The sequence below is a fragment of the Lutjanus erythropterus genome, chromosome 16 (assembly GCF_056507025.1).
Source record: "Lutjanus erythropterus isolate fLutEry1 chromosome 16, fLutEry1.hap2, whole genome shotgun sequence".
NCBI classification, from domain to species: Eukaryota; Metazoa; Chordata; class Actinopteri; order Lutjaniformes; family Lutjanidae; genus Lutjanus; species Lutjanus erythropterus.
In genome coordinates, this window is record NC_139332.1 from 9,900,218 (window position 1) to 9,922,856 (window position 22,639).

At 40.0% G+C, this 22,639-nt stretch overlaps 1 protein-coding gene and 1 long non-coding RNA gene across 2 annotated transcripts; one reads left to right on the forward strand and one right to left on the reverse strand.

The window, feature by feature from the left end:
* LOC146312730 (homeobox-containing protein 1) lies at nucleotides 1–18,491 on the forward strand. Its single transcript, XM_084738480.1, has 11 exons — nucleotides 1–192; nucleotides 1,489–1,600; nucleotides 2,920–3,349; nucleotides 3,665–3,750; nucleotides 5,877–5,987; nucleotides 8,014–8,241; nucleotides 10,857–11,013; nucleotides 13,547–13,629; nucleotides 15,535–15,630; nucleotides 15,782–15,900; nucleotides 17,249–18,491. The coding sequence occupies exons 2-11, from the start codon at nucleotides 1,519–1,521 to the stop codon at nucleotides 17,393–17,395; spliced, it is 1,539 nt and encodes a 512-aa protein (XP_084594606.1). The 5' UTR covers nucleotides 1–192; nucleotides 1,489–1,518; the 3' UTR covers nucleotides 17,396–18,491.
* Nucleotides 15,533–16,574, reverse strand: LOC146312731 (uncharacterized). The gene is made up of 3 exons (XR_014772013.1): nucleotides 16,317–16,574; nucleotides 15,755–15,928; nucleotides 15,533–15,671 (listed from the first exon to the last, which is right to left on the reverse strand). It is a non-coding gene; the product is annotated as an uncharacterized LOC146312731 (long non-coding RNA).
* Nucleotides 18,492–22,639: the final 4,148 nt, after the last annotated feature.

Here is a 22,639-nt window from a genome sequence, read left to right on the forward strand (position 1 = left end):
GCATACACTATTTCCCCACTGCATAGCTGAAAGACAATATGACCCTGCACCGTTCACCCTCCGCTCGTTAATTCGCCGACAGCTCCGGACCCGGGAGTTACTTTCTTTAGTGGGGTTGGGTGGACCACCACTTTGTCTACAGTTTTCACTGTCTTCCAGCCGGCTGCTGCTATCTCTCCACAGCCACGGGAGGTAAGAGAGAGGCGCTCCCTCCGCGGTGGGACAAACCGCTGCTAGCTTTCTGCTAACTTAGCTAAGCTAGCGAGCTAGCCTAACTCGTTAGCAACTGGCTGTGTCCCAGGCAGCCCCACGACCTAACACACCAAATGTTCGTTTGCTGCCATGTATCGTAAAAACCGCAAAGGTTTTGTACATAACAGCCTATTCAGAAATCTTGTCAGTGTAACACCGAAAGTGCAAGTTTTAAATAAGTTGTTAGCCAAGACAAAACAGATTGGAGTGTCTTTGGCCAGACTCAACAGTACTGTTTCCCATGTCCTTCAAAATAAAAGCAAAATGTGTCCATATGAATCATTTTTCAGAAACGGAAAGCTATAGAAGTTAGTTATAAGTTATAGAAATAAAATAATTACAAAATGTCTCAATGCTGTATTGGACTGTGACGTCATCTACCGTGATATTACATTATTAATTATTTAATATTTATGTTATCTTATGAAAGGAGTGCTGCACTGTATTCATTTGGCAATTGTAAATGCATAATTCAGTTCATTGTTTGCACATGCTTAGCTCATGGCTGCATACTTCAGTTTTATTTTACTAGAGAAGGAGAGCCAAATTCCGTCAAGTTAAAATGGAAAATAATCTTATGCGAACAAAAAAATAAGTAAGGACATTTTTTTAAATCATGAATTTTCTTTGTTTTGCAATATTGTGATAAACATTGTTTAGTTGATTTTTTACTGTGGCATTATACGTTGAGTTTTTGGGATCGTTACATCCGTAGCATCTTGTGATAAAATCTATAAATGTTTTTCTTTTTTGCATATAGCTTTTGCTAAACTTGGCGAGGCTTGCAGTAGAGCTGAAACAATGAGACAATAAACTTAAAAGTTAATAACTGCTAATACTAATTACTGTATATGTCTATAACTACATATAGTACATAACTTTTTAGCCGAGTTTACCCTTATCATTTAGGTGCTGTGTGGTGAATGAATTTTACAGGCCACCAACTGTAAATAAAAGCCTTTCAAAAACTACAAACAAAATGCCTTTATTCTGAAGGTTGCATGCTGTTTTTCCGCTCTGTGATTGACTCGTACAGTCTAACTTGACACAAGGTAGCAAGCAGCAGCTATCGATAGGAGGCTGGTGCTCAGGGGAACCGACCAACCAGAGTTGACGGTGTTAGCTTAGCCAACATAGCCTGCTAGCGAGTCATCTACTGTTGTAGGTTTGCCAGCATGCTAATAGGGGCAGCTTAACCGCAACACACTGCAGCAAGTCTCCTGTCTGTCTCTGTAGAGGTCCAGCCGAGCTGAACTCCGCTGAGCCATGCGACAGTGGTGTGTCCCCGCTGCGACCCCTCGCACTGAACCACTCCCGGGGCGCCTGTCTGTGTCACCCCCGCCGTCAGGTAAGGTAACCTCAGTGTCGGGGCACGGTTTAACTTAACTTTAAAGGACAAAGCCAGCTTGGTGGTTAGTTCTGAATGTTTCAGTTTTGCACAGAAAGTACATAGAATGCCGGTGTGGTATATTTAGCCCACTTTTAGAGCTGTGATTGGTACCAGTGTTCCCTGTAAACACACATATTTTGAAACCGAATTCTTTGAGAAAAATCTGGCAAGTTAACTTTGTGCTGCTTATCAGCAAAGGTACATATCTGACAAGACTGGGCTTGATGCATACTAGAAATTGTCGAGTCTTTCTAGTAAATTCGGCATAGATTATATCCGATAACATCAACTTTTTAAAGGTAGTTAGCTCTGTTTGTTATAGCACGCTACTCTGTGTGTGTGTGTGTGTGTGTGTTTTGGTGGACGTAATGATGTGTAAAATCATACCTTTACTAACCTGAACAATGATTTCAACAGATTTGTAAAACATTAACTGTGTTGTCCCATTTGTATACTTTTTTTAAGTAAGCAAGGTCATGTCAAATAGCTACAAATGAGGTTAATGTGCTCATCACACTGTAGCCTCTGCATTTAATGGTAAAAGTTAGGGCTAGGTTTCTTCTGACCCTGCACAGGACAGGCAGACAGAAAGTAAAAATATGGATGGATGGATGGATGGATGGATATGACTAGGCAGGGTGGACCTGATGTTAGGTTATGTATGCTGGGGTGATCTTACTTTAATTCCACCCTGGACAAATGGAGCAAGGTTAGCCCCAAGTGTCTGTGCCAAGTCTTTGAAAGGGTGCCAAAATTTTGAATGACCCAAGGGTTCCTCAGAGGAGAATGCAGTCTGTTTTTTTCCTAAGTTCACTTTTATAAACCAGTCAAGTTATCCAGCATTAGCATGACTAAAATTATTTAATCAGATCTGCATTTAAAGTGATGAAGATAAATGAACCCAATCAAAGAAAGTGAAGCGTTTGAATTCAGCTTTGTATGTCTTTTTTTATTTGGGTTTTCATCTATTAATAATCTTTTCATCTTTTATCAGTTTGTCTGGAAGTTCTGAAGAAGTTTGCGACACGTTATCTAAATTTAAGGTCTATCAAAGGTGCTGAGTGGAGATAAATTTAGCAGTATATGTCCTGGTAACACTTTCAGAAGTGTTGGGGTGCTGTTTATCTGGTGAGAAATCAACCTAATCACGCAGAACTTTGGTGTATTAATAGGGCCACAGTTGGTTCATGTTCACAAAACTGGTCTTGTGTTTCATTCAGAATGCCTGTCTCATATTTACTTTTATAAAACATAACACCCCCATATTATGTATGCAGATGCCAGGATGGAGTGCTGCGAGGTGGAGCCGCGTTACACCATCGAACAGATCGACCTCTTGCAGCGCCTGCGTCTGTCTGGCATGACCAAACCTCAGATCATCCACGCTCTGGAGTCCCTGGAGAGGCTCGACCCCGAACACCGCCCGTCGCACTGTGACTCTCAACCCGCCCCATCCAACAACACCCCGACCACGGCCGCCCCAGCCCCGTCCTCATCTTCATCCTCCTCCTCGTCCTCGCTCTCCCTGGCCTCTGCCACCACGCAAACCTCTGGCTTGGATGGCGCCGCCCTGTCCCCCAGCAATAGCTATGAGGCCTCGCCCCCGCCCCTCTATCCTCCCAGCGTGGCGGTTCAGCGGTCGTTCAGCTACGACATGATGGGAGAGGAGGAGTGGGACCTGGAGGAGAAGGTGGAGGAGTACATGAGGTGAGCATGGAAGAGGGAGGAGGATGGTGGAGCTTAGTGTTATCAGACAGGCGGGTGAGGATGAGTTGGAAAAGAAGAAAGAATGGTAGAGACAAAGAGAGACTATTATAACATCAGATAATGACAGCTAGCGTCCCCAGAGGTGCAGGCTTATTCTCCAGAATTTTAGTGGAGTTAATTCAGGTCAGGTGTTCAGGGACGGCTGAAAAAAGAGAAGCACCAGTGAATAAGGTTAGTCAGAGCAAAGGCTGCTGTTTTAACCACCGTCTAATAGTTCTAATGCCACAATGGGATTTTTTTTTGTTGCTTTTACAGGAGAGACAGCAACCTGGTGAAAGAAGAGATCAAAACTTTCCTCAACAACCGCAGGATCTCTCAGGCCATCGTAGGTCAAGTAACAGGTACTCTGCTGTTTTACAAAGTTCTTACAGCTTATTAAACAGCCTCAAGTGTCCATGTCAAATATCAACAGAGGATTGTTATGAATAGTGCTGACATTAAAGGGCTAATCTTTGAGAATCCTCTGACTGATACGAATCAGAGTCTTGATGTCAGAATTTGATAATCAGGACATAAAATTTAATTTTTGATTCAATAAGTGAGTAAAAGGAGAACTATTTTGAGGATCAGTGCACTGTGTTTTTAGTCCCTTAAATTGCAATATGTAACATAACTGGCTGCTAAGCTGACTGGTCGTAGTGAAGGTCAGTGACCAAACAGAAGAAAAGCAGAGAAAAGTGTGTAGGAGTACACAAAATAATGAAATCAAAGTGGTATTTACTGAAGACCAGCACAGGCTGAGTGTCTCCATTCTTCTGTAGAAACAGAAGTTGGCCTTTGTGCTCTTACTTACAGTAGAGAATATACACTCTGCAGCGATACTAGTACCAGTCCAGTACCTAACCCACAATTCTGTACAGGAGCAGATTTTTTTTTACTTATCTTTCCCATCTGATCAGAGATTTAGTGCTCTACCTCGAGCTGCACAATTAATTGAATATTAATTACAATCTCAATTTTGGCTTCCCATAATTAAATGAACATGATCAAAGGCAATATTGACATTTAAAACTTGTGCTCCCTCCTCATGGAGAGCTCAGCGAATCAATGCACTTCCTAAACTAACAGCCACCCATCCTGCAGCAGCCTGTGTAAAATTCCCTGGACGTTACAGCTTCAGTCCAGAGTAGAAGAACAATAAACAACAGAGAGCATACCGGCAGAAGGTGAAAAGATATTCCCTCAAAACAGATCCGTCTGTTCTTTAGAAGCATTTCATATTCAGGGCAAGAAATGTGAAGCAAGAGACTTCAGTATGATGAATGTGTGAAGGCCAAGAAGAATAATGTTTCTAAGGGAACTGAATCCCCATCCTTGTCCAGTATCAATAACAGTGATGCTGTTCAGTGTATCATCGCATTAATGTAGCACAATGTGAAAGTGAAAGTAGTACTCTGTTGATTTCATTTTGGGTAAAAAGTTATGGTACAATTTTATTTATATTTTGCTTCAAGGAGATGCACTGTGAAAAAGGAGCAGGTTTAGTTTGATACAAAAATGTGTACATTATCTGGAATAAAGTATAGCGTAGAAGTGAAAGCTGTTTTATTTTTTATTTATTTAAATGTGAAAATGCAATAAGAATATTTTGTTCCTAAAATCAGTTAATAATCGTGATTAAATAATTGCGATCTCATTATTGATCACAATCATTTTGGCCATAATCGTGCAGGCCTAGCTTCACCTCTGTCCTCCAAAGATAATTATGGACTCATGAAAATTTAAAACGTGATCAAAAGATGAATGTGCTGTGTTTATAATTTGTAAATCAATTGTAGCCAACAAATTTGATAATTTATGAGTTTAAGTCACCTTTGAGAAAAAGTATCTTGTCTTTTATATATTTCTGAATTGAAAATGTCAGCATTTGGACAAAAAAGGTAATTTAAAACCATTTTTCCCAAGTCATTTTGGGCTCTTGAGAACTGATGGAAAATTTCCGTATACATTTCAAAGCCTAAAAGATGAATTCTGTAAATCCAAAAAGTAAAATTATAATGTTAGTTGCAGTCTAAGTTAAAACAAAAATGACTGTATGCCATATGAGACAACATACAGCATGCCCCATTATACAACATGTGCTACAATGCACAGTAAAACCCTTAGATTTAATGAATAAAATATAAAACTACAGGTTTTTTGGGTAGAGATAGAAGTAATGCAGCCTCCTTTTTACAAGTTAGAGAAGGGTTTATGCATCCATTTCAGTAAATGCTGAACTTGACAGGTGGGAGCATGTTTAAATCAGTAAACTTTTTTTTTCTTCACCTCCCTCTCTGAAAAGTACTGCACCAGATCACATGTCCTTAATTAAAGTATTGATGTTGGAATGGCTTCATTAGCTTAACAGGAGTATTTCAGCGCTGGCACGCAGCCCATCTCAGTAGTACAGATGCTACCGGTGCACCATGAAATAAATCAATGTCTTTAAAGTGTTAAGATAACATGGCTTGCCTCCGGCACACAGGCATCAGCCAGAGCTACATCTCCCAGTGGTTGCTGCAGCAGGGCCTGGAAATGAGTGACTCCAAACGCAGAGCTTTCTACCGCTGGTACCTGCTGGAGAGGAATAACCCAGGTGAGACGTGGGGCAGGTTGGGGGTTGGAGGGTTAGACAGGAAATATAAAGGGTTTGTTACAGGTACAGTGAAGAATCTGACTATTACAGGGCAGAGGAGTGGAATGATAGCTCATTACAGGGGTGATGGATGTTAAGTAGAAGAAGACTAATGAGAAAAGTGTAGATCAGCGCCTCAGGGGTGAATGTCAGGTTAATGAAAATAGATTATAGATTAGATAATGTGGGATTTGAGAAAAAGAATATTTCGTCTCCTTCTTGAATGTGAACCACTGCTTGCTAACCCCCCTCCATCTGTCCTTCTCTTTACTCCCCATCCTCCTGCATGATAAACCCACACGCACCTCTAAATCCCTCACGCTAACTCCATCCTGGTCCTCGAGGGCTGTGAGGTCAAGGAAGGACACGAGACAAATCTATAATTTCAGAGGAAAGACAGATGATAAAGGTAGTCCTGTCACAGGAGATGCTAATCGATAATATTAAGGCTTCTGGTTTGGAAATGAAACTTTAGTGGGTGAATGCGGTTTGTCTGTACAGGCTAGAGTAACAGCTTGGGTTGGTGCTGACCTCTTCATGTCCTAGGATATGGCGATATAGATACTTGAAAAAAATTGGTATAGTCTTAAACAACATGCCAAATTAGTAACTGCTTCAAAAGATGCTCAGGGATTTTACTGGTTTGTGTCAGATAGCGTTCATAACACAGACTGTATAAAAGAAGTGAACGTAGTCACTAAGACGTCACCCACTGGCTTGTGGACTATCATTTTGAAGATTCAAGTTTGGCATTTTGGCCATCACCATCTTGGTTTTTTTGGAGCCAGACGTGACCATATTTGGACGAAAGGGTGGAACTGGGGAGGAGCAAGGGGTTAAGACTATGTTAGCAGCTAATGCTTGAGATAGCTAGCTGCTTTTATTAGCAAGGTGCATCTGTAATATACTAAAAGTGTAGTAAGCAATACCAGAGAAAGTAGTTGTTGAGTCTCATTCCCAGGTTAATCGACCTGTGATTGGCCTAAGTTGCCTGTCAAAGTCTAGAGCCTGAAAACCAAACCAAGAGGAGAAGCAAAAGTCTAGTCTTCTCAAACCATTGGAATCACGTTTAAAAGTTATTATTGAACTTTTACCCAATGGCGTCAAGAAAAAACTGCCTGTAGATCAGGACTACTTACATGTACACAGAGCTATGGATACACATTGCTACGCCTATATCCTGATGGACAGGTTGGGACCATAATTTACAAAATTCACATTGTGCTGTATTGAAGAAGACTTAATACTAGCAATTGAGACCATAAACATTAGGAAATTGTGAACTGATGTAATAAACAAAGTGAGAGGTCAGGTCATTTTCTCATTGACTTCATGCTGTCTGACTTCTGTTTGCAACCAGTGGAGTCGGCCCCTGCTGGCCATGAGAAAGAACACACGTTTAAGGCACTTCCACATCAGCTTCACTTTCCAGACTTGGAGGCAACATTCACGTCTTTTATACAGTCTATGATTCACAATAAATGGTGTCAAAGAGTCACATTATTGCATCATAAGTTCTGTGAAATAAACAAAGCCGCCGATGGACCATCTGCTGACCCTGCTGCCTCCCTTCATCTTAATCCTTTATTTCTTTTCCCACCCACCCAAGCTTTGCCGTAGCTCCTCTGTAGTTCTCAGCCCTGATGCTGGAGGTACTCTGGTGCTGGTTTTCATTCCTACATGGCTAACAAACAGTGATACTAACAAGAACTAATTTTCTCAGTGGCCACAATGCTTTGCTTCTGATAAAGGCTCCTATTGACCTGCCAATCATGAATAAAAAAAAATAGTGCTGTCAGTCAAATTGACCTCTAATTGGTGGAACTAAAAAGTTGTTTTCAAATCTATTCTGACTGCAAACTGGCAGGCAGGTCTACAGGAGTGCCTCAGTTAACTCCCAGTTTCCAGTGACATTAGGCCAAACTGGTGTCTATAATCTGATGCCTGGCTGTGGCCTGCCTGACCGTTGGTTTTGTCCCGACTGAAGGGCTGAGGTGGAGTGAAAGCCAGCACAGCGTGAGTCCCATGCCCAGGGCCAGGGGTGGAGGGGACAGAGACGGGACGGTAGCAGGGGCAAGTGGCAGCCTCCCCAACATCCTCCCCAACCCCAACACCAACCTCAACCCCAACCCAGTGTGGAGCAGGCAGAGAGAGCTGCTGATGCACTTGCTGCCGTGGTACACTGCTGCCGCCGCAGCCGCCCAAGCCCAGCCAGGTAACCGCGCCCTCCCCGCCCCGCCTGGCCTCAGCAGCTTGCCACAGGAGACCCCTGCACATCGGCTCACCTGCATGCTATTTACCCCGTAGCTGCTCTCTAAGATTGGGATGTATCTCTGCGGTCTCAAGTGGCAGATAAACTAGACCAGGAGCGCTCCAAGCAGTTTCAGGGGAGGCTCAGAGAGTGGAAGTGAAAACATGTTATATTGGTTATTACATTAGTCATCAAAAGGAGATCACACAGAATAACCCACATGTGTCTGATTTGGTTAAAGTGATAGTTCAGAGATACAGTATTGGTGATTTTTTTTTTTACCCACTTTCCCAGAGTCACTAACAGCACTTGGACAGGCCTTTTCTACGTATTTCGTGTCACTTGGATATGGGATCAAATGAACCTAGAGCCATAGACACAGACAATCTCATAGACACAGGGGGTTGATACTATTGAAATCTTTGTGTCTTTGCTATTGGATCGGCAGGCTGTTGCACCGGCTGTGTGTTGTTCAAATGAAGCTTGATTTGAACATAGTGTAAGAGTTGTGATATACAACAAGGTATCTGTCTTAGATTCTTAAAAAGCACTGAATTTAGTTTCCTCAGAAAAGGTCTAAGAAGGTATTTAAAAGACTTAAATTTGAATATTTACCTCACAGATACGTATCTGTTCTCTTGCTTGCTGAAGGCAGTTTTTTTAGGCATGCAGTGTTTTTGCGTACGATTGTGAGCTGTCAGAGACATTACACACATGTAAACTATAAGCAGGGTTGTTGTGACACTGGATTGTGTTACAGGAAGCTGTTCAATCCCTTCTTGTGAAGTTTCAGTTTGCACCATCAGACCTGCTGAAAACAATGTCACTGCTGATAGCTACAGCAGCTTGGAGGCTTATCATCTTATAATTGTTGTAACAGTGTAGGAACACAAGCAGTGCACTGCTGTGGACAGGGTCAGCAGCAAAACATGTGTTAGTCACTTAAATAAGAGTCAGTATCAGTTTAAGTGTATGCTATATTTACAAGATTTTCACTGCTTTACTTTGCCATCAGACAGCCTTTTCTGATGGGAAACAGCTGTTAAATGATCCAGATATCGCTCTCTTGAAACCAAGATTCCATAGGTAATATCAGTCATTTTCCCTCACAGAACATAGGAGTTGCTGGTCTATTGCTGCCTCGGTCTGTTTGTTTGATAATGATTTTATGTGAGTTCTATATTTCAAAGGGTTAGTTTGGATTAACTGAAGTCACACAATAACACGAATCAAGGCAGTGGTAGAACAGCATCTCCGGTGTTCTGGGAGGTAAAGTTGCTGATAATGCCAGTGGAGTCTTGCAGTTGTGAGAGAATAATATTTGGCTTATAAAATGTTGGTTTCCTGTCAGAGAACGCTGTCTGACAGCAAAGTAAAGTGGTAAAAATATTCCAACTTTTTTTTTTGTGGACCCTGTCCACAGCAGTACACTGCACTGCTTCTCCAAGCTGGAAGCTTGTCAACTGTCATCTTCTGTAGGTAATACACAGACTGTGGATAATTACCTCGTACAACCCCACATGAAATAATCTGAAGTATCCCTGCAAGGAAAATCTTAATTCATCATTTTTTGTTCATTAATCCATTCATCCATTTCTTGTCATGTAGCAGAGTTCAGGTTGCATTAATATAATTAATTATATCACTTGGAATCATTCTTATATACTTATGGGAAGTAATTAAAAAATGCGATATAATACGTCATTCTAGCCTCTATTGTCTGTACTGGCTTTCCATCATACTTTCATATTTTGCATGGTACGACTGTGAGACTGGTATAAAATTGCATTGTATTAAAAAGTTCTTAAATTCAACTTTGCTAAACCCTCAGAAACCCTTGTTAGTTATAATGTAGTGTTAGGATATAACGTAAAATGTGTACCTCCCCAGCAGATGTTAGTCAGTCCTTGTTAACTGTTACCATAGCGATGTTTGAAGAGCCAGACAAACGTTTTCTTTGATATTTACCAGCAGCATATTTCCTGTGACAGACTACAACCATTTACATTTATGATGAAACAGACATGAACGCCTTGTGTTGCACAATTACTGTTAATTGGAACAGACGATAAATTCAAATGTGATTTTATGCTGCAGTCACTTGATGCAGGAACTGCCGCTCGCACCATCTGGTTCCTTCTAACTGATGAGGTGTTTTATTTTCACAGAACTTTTGGCCAAGAAGGGAGTTTTTTGCTCTATTTTTCATGTGTTTATTATTATTGTTGTTTATTAATGTCTGTATTTATGTGTGATACAGCCTCCCCTTCCCATAGCAAATCACAGAAGCAATCAATAAATTATTATTATTTTTTTTGAGATAACAAAGACCCACTGTATCATATGTTAGCAAGTTAAAGTAAGATGGTACACATTACTTTCTCTTTTTTAAATAAAGCATCCATTGTAGGTCACATCATGTGGTGACTTGTAAATGAAAGTACGTAGTTACAATGTGGCAGTTAGTGCTGATTTATGATCCAGCTCTTCTTCAGCCGGTGCAGCTGGAGTCTAAACACGATCACTGTGTTTCCAGAAACTCTCAGCAGTTAAATTGTTGCATGTGCTCTCTTCTGTAGGAGCGACCTTGTCAATGCGGTCTTTGGTGAAGGAGGAACCCGACTGGAGGACAGGGATCATGGCTGGCGACAGAGCAGGGATGGTGGGCGGGCCTCTGAGGCTGCGCAGAGGAAGCCGGTTCACCTGGAGGAAGGAGTGCCAATCAATCATGGAGAGGTGAGCGAGTCTCATCCCAAACTGAAAAATGTAGTCAAGTAAAGCAAATTATCTGTCTTTTCACACCGTCATAGCTTCCTGACAATTTACCTTGATCTGTGGTATTATGGCGGTATTTTTTTTTATTAAAACAGCTAAACTCTCCTCTTAACGTAGGCACAGCTGATCATCACAGTGACATTATTCTTGCAGTTGGGACACGACACACTCAGGAGCTTTTCTTGGTCTTGAGAAGCTGCAGCATGTATTCACTGACAAACTCAACCTACTGTGAGACTGACAACTTCACTGCTCACCTTTTCCTCCACTCAGCACACATTCAGTGTCACAGTCTGCCACTATAGACAGTAATTAGTCTGCCACTTGCCCTCTCTCACGCTAGTTTAAGTTACACATTCACTATGATATGCTGCTCTGACCAATCAGTAGCCTGCTATATTTGCTGGCTTACCTTTTATCACTGTGACTAAATCCAAAATACTCCCTGGGTACAGGCATTTCTCTTCTTTGTTATTAGTTAGTCCTGTAACTTTCTCCCCCAGATGGTAAGTGTCTCACCTCAGCTGCATTGCCTTGTCCATCAGTAGAGAGACTGACCTCCTTCATGCTGCACACTACAATACCTCACCTTGATACAGCATCTCTGTATCAGCTTAATAGAAAGAGGAGCATCTGTAGTTTTGACGGTGTAAAAAATCCTACCATCTGGATTTCTTAATGTCCTGGTATTCTGTAATACCATTGTACCACCCAAGCCTAAACGAGGGCTGCAAGTGAAGCTTACTTTATAAATTAATTGATGAATCTTTTGGTCTATAAAATAGTAGAAAGTGGTTATGAATCTTGTCACTGTCACAATGTCGTAAAGGCCAATGTAGAATACAAATACTCAAATAGTTTTTGTTCCACCTGCAGCCTGAAACCCAAAGATACTCAGCTTATAATCACATTAGATAAAGAAAAACTGCAAATCCTCAAAAGTTTGAACTTGTGAATGCCATTTTGCTTGAAAAATTACCTTTAGTTTTCAAAGTTTTGAAATTATCTGACATCCGACCTGAGGCAACAAGCAGCCGTCAATGTTTTTTCAAATAAAGGGCTTGTTTTGCCACTGACCATCTCAGATTATTATTGTAAGAATCTCTCAACATTATAGAAAGGACCCCTCAGATCCTTTTTGTGTAACCAGAAACTGATGTTTTATTGCTCTCTTCAAAGCCACCTGACTCCATAGGTGAAATCAGTCATTTTACCTCACAGGACACTGGTTGCTGGTCTACTGCTGCCTTGATCGGTCAGTCAGATCCAGACTGGAGCTGTAAACTTTTAATTTTGATAAAGTCTTTTCAGCTCTAAAGTGAACAGTTTTCATCAGTCAGTTTGTGATAAAATTGCCACGACAATAGGATTTTGCCTGTTTACATTTCAGTGTTTGGTTTGCTGCAAAAGACAAACACGAGTCTCACTTACTTTGAGCTTTGAATTGAACTGTAAAAAAGCCGATGGTAAGCAACAGAGATCTGCAGAAAACTTTGATGTGTTTGAACACGTCAGCACCGCTTCAACCGTCAAGTCGTGAATTGTTATTCATACTCTATATGATAGGAATGCAGCATCGCTTGAGGTAATTGTTGCTAATAACCTTCCTGTCCTTTGGTGCTGTGACTTCCTCCTGTTAGTGCAGTTTATTATGCCGTATCATGTCTCTGCTTCTCTGTAACATATTCGTCCCAGACAGTCCTCTCAGTAACTCAGGAGGATGCAGAGAAAGAGGAGCAGGCATTCCTCCACAGTCCCACCCGCTGTGTGCGATTGATTTCTCTATTACATGGTTGCTGTAAGTGTAGTGTGCAGTCTGCTTGGGCACTCACAGTAATAAGAGCACACAGGCCCTCAGACAACACTCACCAGCAGTGCCCCCGGATTACGCAATTCTGCTGCAGTGCTGATCCTTATGAGCTAGTTTAGACCCAAGGACGGTACAGTAGAGGTGAAGATGATGTGGAGTGTGTGTGTGTGTGAGAAACAGAGTGGACAGGATAGGGCAACTCAGAGGAGAGAGGGCTAAAAGAAATTGATCCCTGTGTGTTTTGTAACGTGAGATAATGATTCTTTTTCAGCCTTGAGGGGATATAAAGAAGCTTGACACGACAAGTGAGGAACATTTGTAGAGAAAAAAGAAAAAAAATGGTTTCTTTGATCTTCACCTGGATACATAAATTTCACTTTTTACCGCAGAATCTTCTTATTTATAGGCCTAGGAATATATTTAAGCTTGAATTGCAGAAATTAATCCACTTTATGCATCCATGAATCTGTTCCTGTACAGTGAGGAGCTCTCCTGATGCTGCTCCACTGTATAAATATTGTCCTTACTCTCCTCCGGTTCAATACAGAGACTCAAAAGTTGATGAGGTGTAAAATGAGGGCGTAACTAGCACCACTCAGACTGGTGCCATCTCTAATAAACACGTAGTCTGTGATGCAGTGTGATTTAACTGTTTCCAATACTGCGGTTGTTTGTCTCTTCCAGTTTCTTCATGGAGAACCAGTACCCCGATGAAGCCAAGAGGGAGGAGATCGCCAACGCCTGCAACTCTGTCATTCAGAAACCAGGTGAGAGGCTTTTCTATCGAGGCCTGTTCCTCTCACTAATGTCCTACTGTTCAAAAAAGATTATTTGATTGATTGATAAGTCAGTTGAAATGTAATTAATATGTGGCTATGTTAATAATTGATCATTTTAATCACAGATTAAAGCTACAGTTGGTAACTTTTTTTGTCATATTTTCTGAAAATGTCCTGATTGTTGAGTCTCGTTCTCGTTACTGACGTTTTGGGTTGGAAGCTGGCTCTGATTGGTTGTATTTGCTCAGGCGGACACTAGGAGGAGCCAGAACTTGATTCTTTTCTGCATATTTGTCTCATGTATAACTGCCAGAATATAGTGACAGTTTCAGCAAATATGACAAAAGTTATTTTTATAAAAGTTACCAACTGCAGCTGTAAGAGCCTGACAGTACTGGATTTTTGGGGACAATACTGATATTGAGGGAGTACAAAAACAAATATAATATCTATGTATTGGCAGATATTTTGCATATAAAACACTTGTGACAGAAATACAATGGATACAAAAATATTTTCTTTATTCTAAAAATAAACTTTATTGTATAAAATGAAAAATTATGATATAAAAATGATACATCTTACATTTTTTTTAAATGTTCATATTGGACAACGCTGTATATATGTAGATACTGATATAGAACAATATGATAAGCCAATATTAGCTAATACTAATAATCATAACCTTAACCAACCAATATATCAGCCAGGCTTTAAAAAACACCAAGCATTTGTTGTTTCCACCTTTGTGAATATAAAGACTTCCTACTTTTCCTTGTTTCACAACATAGAAATCATTGTATCAATTTAATTGTATATTTAGTGTAATTAATAATAAACTTTATTTATATAGCACCTTCCATACAAAACATGCAGCTCAAAGTGATTTGCATATTAAAAACAAGGAATAAAGATTAGAAATAGAGTATATACACACATTAAATATCAGGCAATAACATTAAGATGAAACACATTTGAAGGAACAGTCAAAAATCAAAGGTATTAAAGGTCATTTAGGGCAATAAACTGCCATTTAAAAACTGCATACAAGATTGACTGAAATGCATCAACTGCCAACTGGAAACGGCATAAAAGGGCAATTAAAAGCAATCTGTGGGACGTAGACTAAATTGTTCTTTTTAACTTCGCCTTTCTACTACTGTAGGAAGGCGAAGTTATAAAGGTGTGTCTTTAAAGTGCTGTCACAACAGAGCCTGCCTCCCTGATATGTTTGGATAGGTTGTCCCTTAATTTGGGTGCATAGCTGAAAAAAGCTGCATCACAAATTTTATTTTTGTTTGGGTTTTGGATATCTAGAAATCTGGCAGTGGAGAGTTTGTGAGAGAACATAAAACAAGAGAGAATCTTTCATGTAGGGTGATCCTAGGCTCGTGAGTGCGTTGTAAACAAGCAGAAGCACTTTAAAATCAATTCTGGTGGACTAAGACTGGAGTGATATGATATGTTCCCTTTGTTTGAAAATACTTTATAAGCAAACTATTATATAACTATTTTATATCTCAACAAACTGCAAAAATTAAAACAAACTTTTTTTATTGTTGTGAATTGTATTCATATGGACAAATCAAAGAACAAAATTCACTAGTATGAGTTTGTTTGTGGTTTGTGGTTTGTGGTTTCACAAGTTGCTTGACAATTTTTCTTTACTTGAAATGCAACAACTGAAGTATCTATACCATCTTTTTGTGAGTTGTTTTTAAAACTGCACCACGGGGTTGTTATGTACAAGTCATGGCTGTAAAATTAAAGTAACTTTTATTTGATTTAACTTGATGACAGTATAGTTGAGGATCAGATCTCCACTGTGAGTGTGTTCAGACACATTATTCTGTGGCACTCTAAATAAGACATGTTGTGTATTTCATCTCTCAGGCTGTAAGCTGTCTGAGTTTGAGCGTGTGACGGCATTGAAGGTGTACAACTGGTTTGCCAACCGTCGGAAGGAGATGAAGAGACGAGCGAATATCGGTGAGGACCTGATGACCTGCATATTGTTGCTGTCCATGTATCTGCAAAACAGCATTTTTTCATGAGTGAAGAAAAAACTTCTTTTCATGTGTACATTTATATTTCTTGCGTGTCCACTTCTTACCTCTGCTTCCCTGTCTGACACCACCAGAAGCTGCCATTTTGGAAAGCCATGGAATCGAGGTGCCAAGTCCAAGCTGCCACTCAAATGGTGAGGAGGGAGAGATGCAGGAGTTTGCTGATCAGGTGAATCATCGATTCTCAGAGCAAGTAAGTCACCTGAGTTCCACTTGAACAGCTGCGTGAACAGACAAAAAAACAAACAACATATAGTAGAACTTGTTGGCTTTGATAACTGTGATTGAAAACTGCCAATGAAGTGATTTTAGTACAATCACACACGTTCAGATGAATGTGAAATCTTAGAAAACAAATTCTTTTATTTAATTTAGCCAGGTCTTTGCAGTTTAAAGGGAAATAAACAAATTGCCATAAAATAGTGTTGGACTGATGTTTCATGCATCAGTTCTCACAGCAGAGGTTTGACTTGTCATTGTGTTAAAAACAACAAATGATGGCTCTGTTCTATTTACGTGTGCCAATTCCTAGGAACAATGCCTGAGCTTTAGCACTGGTACACAGAAATAGAATGCAGCCATAATACAGTTGTAAATGTAATCACTTACCTGTGTTCAATTGGCAGAAATGTCTGCAGCACGAGAAAAGTCTATCAGCGGCCGTAACACTAAGTAGTCTTAAGTGTGTCTCTGTTGACAGCTGAAAAATCGTCTACCAGCGATGCCACTGGCATCATGTCCCGTTGTGTGTTAACCAGGTCAGAGGCAGGTGATCATAAGAGCCAGTTTGCTACACTGAAGAACTAGCAGGGAGTTTCTGGGGCAGCAGCAAAAACACGGGCAAGAAGGACACTAACACACTGTGAGGTCAGCAGCCTCACTAGCCGTAAAGGGTAACTGGTATTTTTAAACCGGACCTATTTTTACACTTTGGTGTTTTTATGGGTTGCCAAAGTCACACATTAAATTTTATGATTCATCTGGATGGAAACAGAGCTACTGTGACAGCAGTTAAAGTCAGCCTCACACATGCAGACAGATGAATATGCAGGGTGATTAGATCACCATGGTTGTAGATCCCTATGCAGTTACCTATAATAGCTATTACACTATTACTGATATATGTCATTTTGCATGAGTCCTTGAATCTTTAAAACTGAGCCAGTTACTGGCAGGTTTGCACGACCCCTAAAGCCACAATAACCACACTAATGAGAAATACAGCAGGTTGAAATTAGAGCTGCGCCGATTAATCAATTATTAAATTAATGGCCAACTATTTTGATAATCAGTTTAGGTAATTTTTTCACAACAAAAGACAAAATTATCTGATTTCAGCTTCTTAAATGTGAATATTTTTGCTTTCTTTACTCCTGTGTGACAGTAAACTGAATATCTTTGGGTTGTGAGGACTACAAGACATTTCAGGACGTCATCTGAGGCTTTTTGAAACACTGATTGACATTTTTCACAATTTTTTGACATTTTAACACAAACAACAATACTAAATGTTTTGCTCATATATCCGTACTTTCCCACAGGAAGAGACCTCTTCCCTCAGGATTGTCGACCAACAAGACCCCTCCCCATTAGCCGCCACGGAGGTCGCAGCCCTGCCGAGCCCCACCCCTCAGGTCCTGGATCAGAAAGAGGAGGATTCAAAAAGGGAGACTGTGGATGAAGAGTGACCAAAGCCGGTGGAAGTTTGGAATCATTGCGTTTTGAATTTTAATGAAATAGGAAAAGAATAAGTTGTCTCCTCCTCCACCCATGTAGGGGCCTTTGGGGCCTGTGGCACCCAAAACTCAAAGGGATAAGGGTGCTGAAGCTCGCTGAGGTGCCTCTGATGGTAAGGAGGCCACTGTATTTATCAACAGTAATCCTGCTTATATTAACGGCAATATACAGTATATATATATCAATATATAGTGCATTCCAAGATGGTATTAAAAAGCCTAAATTCCTTAGAGGGAGAATCATGTAAAGGATACCTCGCCCATTTTAAGCTACGCCTTTTCTTTGTCCTTCGCTACACGCCTTCTTTTAGCCTTTTCAAAGAGCGGTCGTCTGATGGACTGTGGTGACAGGAGCCTGCAGGTCAGGTGTGTTTGGGTGTGTGGGGATTACGTACGGCATCAAGGATCTAGTCTATGGTGATACGAAAGCCCTCACGCTTGCTTGAAAGTCTCTCGACTCCATCTGGTTCGCAAGACTCTAATAACCTCAATCAGTCGATTGATTCAATCAGTCGATCAATCAACGAGTGCTGTTGCTATCAAATCTGTAAAGCCCTGAGGGACAACTGGAATCTCAGGTAAATCCCAAAAAAATGATGGATAAAGACAGTGAAGAGTTGTCTTAACATCTGTTTCCTTCATCTTGATTTTCTTCATCGTAACCAAACCAGGATGTGTTATTTATACCTTTTTATATTAGCAGAACAAGCCTAGGATGATATATCATAGCATCTATTTGTCATCTGTCTTCTTTGTTATACTGAATGCTGCTGTTTGGTCATTTTTGTAGTCTAATCCTCATTTCAAAGTCAGTCTCAATCCTCAACTCAGCCAGTGAAGCTAGACTAGTCACATAAGTCTACTCGGAGTTTGATTTTTGTGTTGTTGTTTTTTTTTAAACGTTTGAAAGAACGCTAAAACCAATGTGATCAAAGCTCGTACTGCGTCGTTCTACATGCTACAAGCACCTTCTCTCCTATTGGAATAATAAGCTAAAGCTTAAGCTCATGTAAGTTTGTATGACTGTAAAGCTGCACTTCAAAGTGGATCTCACTCTAATGGAAAGAGTTACAGACTGTACCTGCATTAGACATGTACATAAGACAGAGAATATACACGTCTATGGGTGCTTTCCTTCAAATTTCATTGACAAAAATATGAATGCAACACTTTTGTTTTTGCTCCTATTTTTCATGAGTTGAAGTAAAAGGAAAAAAAGACTTTGTCAATGTAGATAAAGAGTTTATTTCTGTTCAGAAATGTGGCAAAATTCACATTTTTTGTAATCAGTGTTTATTGGACCTTATTACAAAATACAAAGGCTATTCTGTATCATTTATATGTATTTTGTTTGTATCACATTTGATACATCGGGCATTTATGAAAATTCACTGATCACAATTAATTTAGAAACAAAAATATTTTGCTTCTGGAAAAATTTGGCACATTTCAAATTGGTTTGGTTCTTTGTTTATGAACAGGAACCTTTCAGTTTTGCCTCATGGTGGACTGCTTGGACTGCTTGGTCAGTATAATCTGAATTGGTCTGTACAATATCCAGATTTGATATCTCAATTTCTACTCTAAATAAATCTTAAAATCCAAAAATGTGCAGTTTTTTTCATGAAAAAAGACAATATTAGGCACTGAACTATTACTATTTCACATAGGACTTCAGATACAGTTTTTTTCCTCAGTAGGGCAAAGCCATGATCCTCCCTGCACTGCCTCTGATTGGGGAGGGTAAGAATAAAAATGTAAGCCAGTCACTCATCATGCCTGATCCTACCCAACTCAACCAACGAAGGCAACAAGTACTAGCTAATAGGGTTGGGAGGGTCATGGCTTTGTCCTTCCGCGGAAAATATTGGTATCGGTAGTCTTATGTGAAATAGCCGTATTTGAAGGGTCATAATCACCCCAACCAACGAAGGCAACGAGGACCAGCCAATCAGAGGAAGAGTAGTAGTAGTAGACTTTGCCCTTCGGGGGAAAAAAGGGATTTGTAGTGCTGAAATAGCCATAGGTCAGTGCCTAACAAATGTCCTTCAAGAGAAAACTGCACATTTTAAAGTGACTTTTTATTGTGACCAGTCCAAGGAACACCTGTGCCATAATCATCTCTCAATCCTCAGACACAGCACCTGTGAGGTGGATGGATTATCTTCGCAAAGGAGAATTGCTCATTAAGACAGATTTTGACAAATGTTTTAAACAAAATGTAAGAAATAGTCCTTTTGTTTGCATAGAATAAGTCTTATATCTTTTTTTTTTTTTCAACTCGTGAAAAATGTGAACAAAAACAGTGGTGTTGCGTTGATATTTTTGTTGAGTGCACATTAGCACGACATAGAAACTGTTATTTGTCAAACTTGAAATACGAATAGCTGACTTAACTCTGCATTACTTAGTCCCCTGTATTTACTGGCCCCAGGCCTCGGGAGTTATCACTCCCTAAATGTTCATGAAATGGACAAAGACGCTTGTTCTCAAATGGCCCCCTAAAGGCCGCTACCATGTTACCTCCTAATGCCAAAGCTATGCCAAGGTAGAGATGAGCGACAGAGTGAACTGTGCTCCCAGGAACAGGATATACGACACAGTCACGACACTATAGATATACAGTACATAGATGTTTATTTGCTCAGTACAACACTAGCCAACTCTAGCTTACCTCAGAATAACTGTGTGTCATGAATGTGTTACAGGCTGACTGTCACGAAGCTGACAGCAGCCGTTATTGTGACTGTTTATGATATGGACAGTGTTATGTAGCATTTATGACGGTGGGGTTTGCCCTGTATTGTTAACGTATACTCAACCTCAGACAGTTCTCTCGTCCAGCTTTGGACAGGAACCCCAAAGCTGCACGCCGTTTCTGATTATTATGCTCCTCTCTATCTGCTTTTATCTGATGACGAGAAAACAATAACAATAATAAAATTGTAAACAATGGCTGTGAAATGTCTTGATTTATTTAGTGATTTAAGATGTGACAAAATGGGGATATTCAGCTGGTGTTTATACAAATTCCTGAAACAAGTTGACAGAGGTCAGAGGTGTCAAACTCATTTTGATTTATGAGTCACATACTAAATTTGATCTGAAGTGGGCCAGAGCAGAAAAACCACGACAGAATGAACCATAAATTACCGCTCCAGTTCTTTTCCCTTTTTTACTGATGAGAACAAACACATTCTGAAAGCCTCCACAATTGACCTTTCCCAAGTTTTGCTATTTGCTCCAGTAACAGGTGAGCAAGCTCAGTACCAAGCATAACCTCGATCAGCTTTCTCATTTCCTGTTTTCTTTAGTTAGACATGCTATGTGCCTGGCTCACACAGGAAAGTACAGGAAAGGATGAAGTTGATCGAGGTTCCACTGGATGAAACGACCAAACTTTCCATTTACTAAAAAAGCTGGACGGCCTGAATGAGGTGTCTTAAGACAAATGAAGTGCAATTTCAACAATTTCTCAGTTTCAGTGTACAGATCAGTGAATCTACAAACACACAAAACATTTAGGTATTTTGAAACTGAACAGTGCAGTATTTTACTTCTTTATTATTCACACAACTTGAGGAGATCTAGAAATTCTTTTAATTTCCCAGACATCTACGCTCCTGTGCATTGAAGCTGTCATCACTAACTAAAGTGGAAGCTGATGAGGAAGAAGGTTGAGTTGTCCCTCACCTCGCAAAACATTTACAAATCAAATGTTCTGGCAGAGCTGTAAAACCAACAACAACATGGTAAAAAGTCAGAGTTTAACGTATTCCAATAATGTTTTCTCATTTATGTAATGTACATATACAAGTTAACTTATTTAATTTAATGAAACTTAAAATTTCCAGTATTTACTTTCAGAACTTAGGATCATGATCAGCATATTAGCAGGCTTCCCAGCATGCATTGTGGCTGTTTTTATATTTGAAGCTGTTGATTTACAATATTTTACACAGTGTTAAATATCTTTAAATGTGACCACAATAAGTTTTCATTGCTTTTTCAGTTTTATTCTGTTCTTGAATTAATTACTGCTCTGCATTTTTTTTTACACTGTGCCAAAATATCCAGTGGACCAGACTGGACTCTTTGATTGTCCGGTTCTGGCCTGCAGGCCGTACGTTTGACACCTCTGTGTTAGTGTCTCACCCTGTCAGCACACGCCAAAAAGAGCTGAAATATTCAATCAATAAATTATCAGCAACATTTACACATTAACACCACTGCGTTTAATTCTAGACAAATGGCTTGTTAACATGTTGTGGTGGTGAAAGCTTTTCTAATGTATTCAGCGCTGATCTGAAGAAGAGTGCTAACGCTGTGTGATCATATCTCGTGGATAAAAAGCTCAGGGTCGCTCAAGATGATGTCTGATAACCGAGGTAGCTGAACAACAGCTACAAGGTATGCTGAGGTCTTAGCAGCTACTGTTATATGCAAACAAAACATCTTGTCCTCTTACACTGACTTAATTACTGGGTAATAAAATATGGGACATCTGGTTTGGGTTGTGTTATAGGACATAGATCACTGTATCAGCTAACAGAAAACACAGGAAGCCTGTCTTTAATTCAATTCAGGCCTTTGTTCCCCTTCAGTTTTTCTCTGTAATAATAAAATTACGAGATCAAAGTTGAACTGTGACAAATTCCCACATGACTACCACTTGAGCATCAAAGAAATTTAGACAAATTGCCTCTAAATTTCTTCACTTTTACTAAGCTGTTGTAGGTCATTTCTGAACACAAGATGGCAGCACTGCCACTCATAGAAATGTGGTTGTAAAGGCAAGAATTAAAAATGATGCAGCCTTAAAATCTCTTCAGTCACTGTGGCCCCTCAGCTCGTTTCAATCAGGACCGGGTCAAATATGTGTACACACATTCCTGTGAGTGTGTACTCGGGGCAGCGATCCAGACCGAGTGAAGGAAGAGACCGTTTGACAGGTAGAATTAGAAGGTCGAGACAAAATAAGCAAGTACAGAAAAAATGTTGTTTGAATGAAAAGCACATTTCAAAAAAATATCCAACCCTTGAGTTTTTTCCTGTTTGTGGTTTTGCAGCCACACTTATTATTTTCATTAACAGCTTCAAGTTCTCTTCAACTCTTCAAGGTTGAACTAACAAGTTGTTCCAATGGTCGACGCTGAAACTGTCTTTGTCAGACATTCAGTGGCTTTTAGTCCTGCT

What these genes read in the sequence shown, in the direction of transcription:
- LOC146312730 (XM_084738480.1), top strand. Translation starts at nt 1,519, where the DNA reads ATGCGACAGTGGTGTGTCCCCGCTGCGACCCCTCGCACTGAACCACTC. An exon ending in TGTGTCACCCCCGCCGTCAG is followed by an intron (nt 1,601 to 2,919) that starts GTAAGGTAACCT and finishes TTATGTATGCAG; the next exon opens with ATGCCAGGATGGAGTGCTGC. An exon ending in AAGGTGGAGGAGTACATGAG is followed by an intron (nt 3,350 to 3,664) that starts GTGAGCATGGAA and finishes TTGCTTTTACAG; the next exon opens with GAGAGACAGCAACCTGGTGA.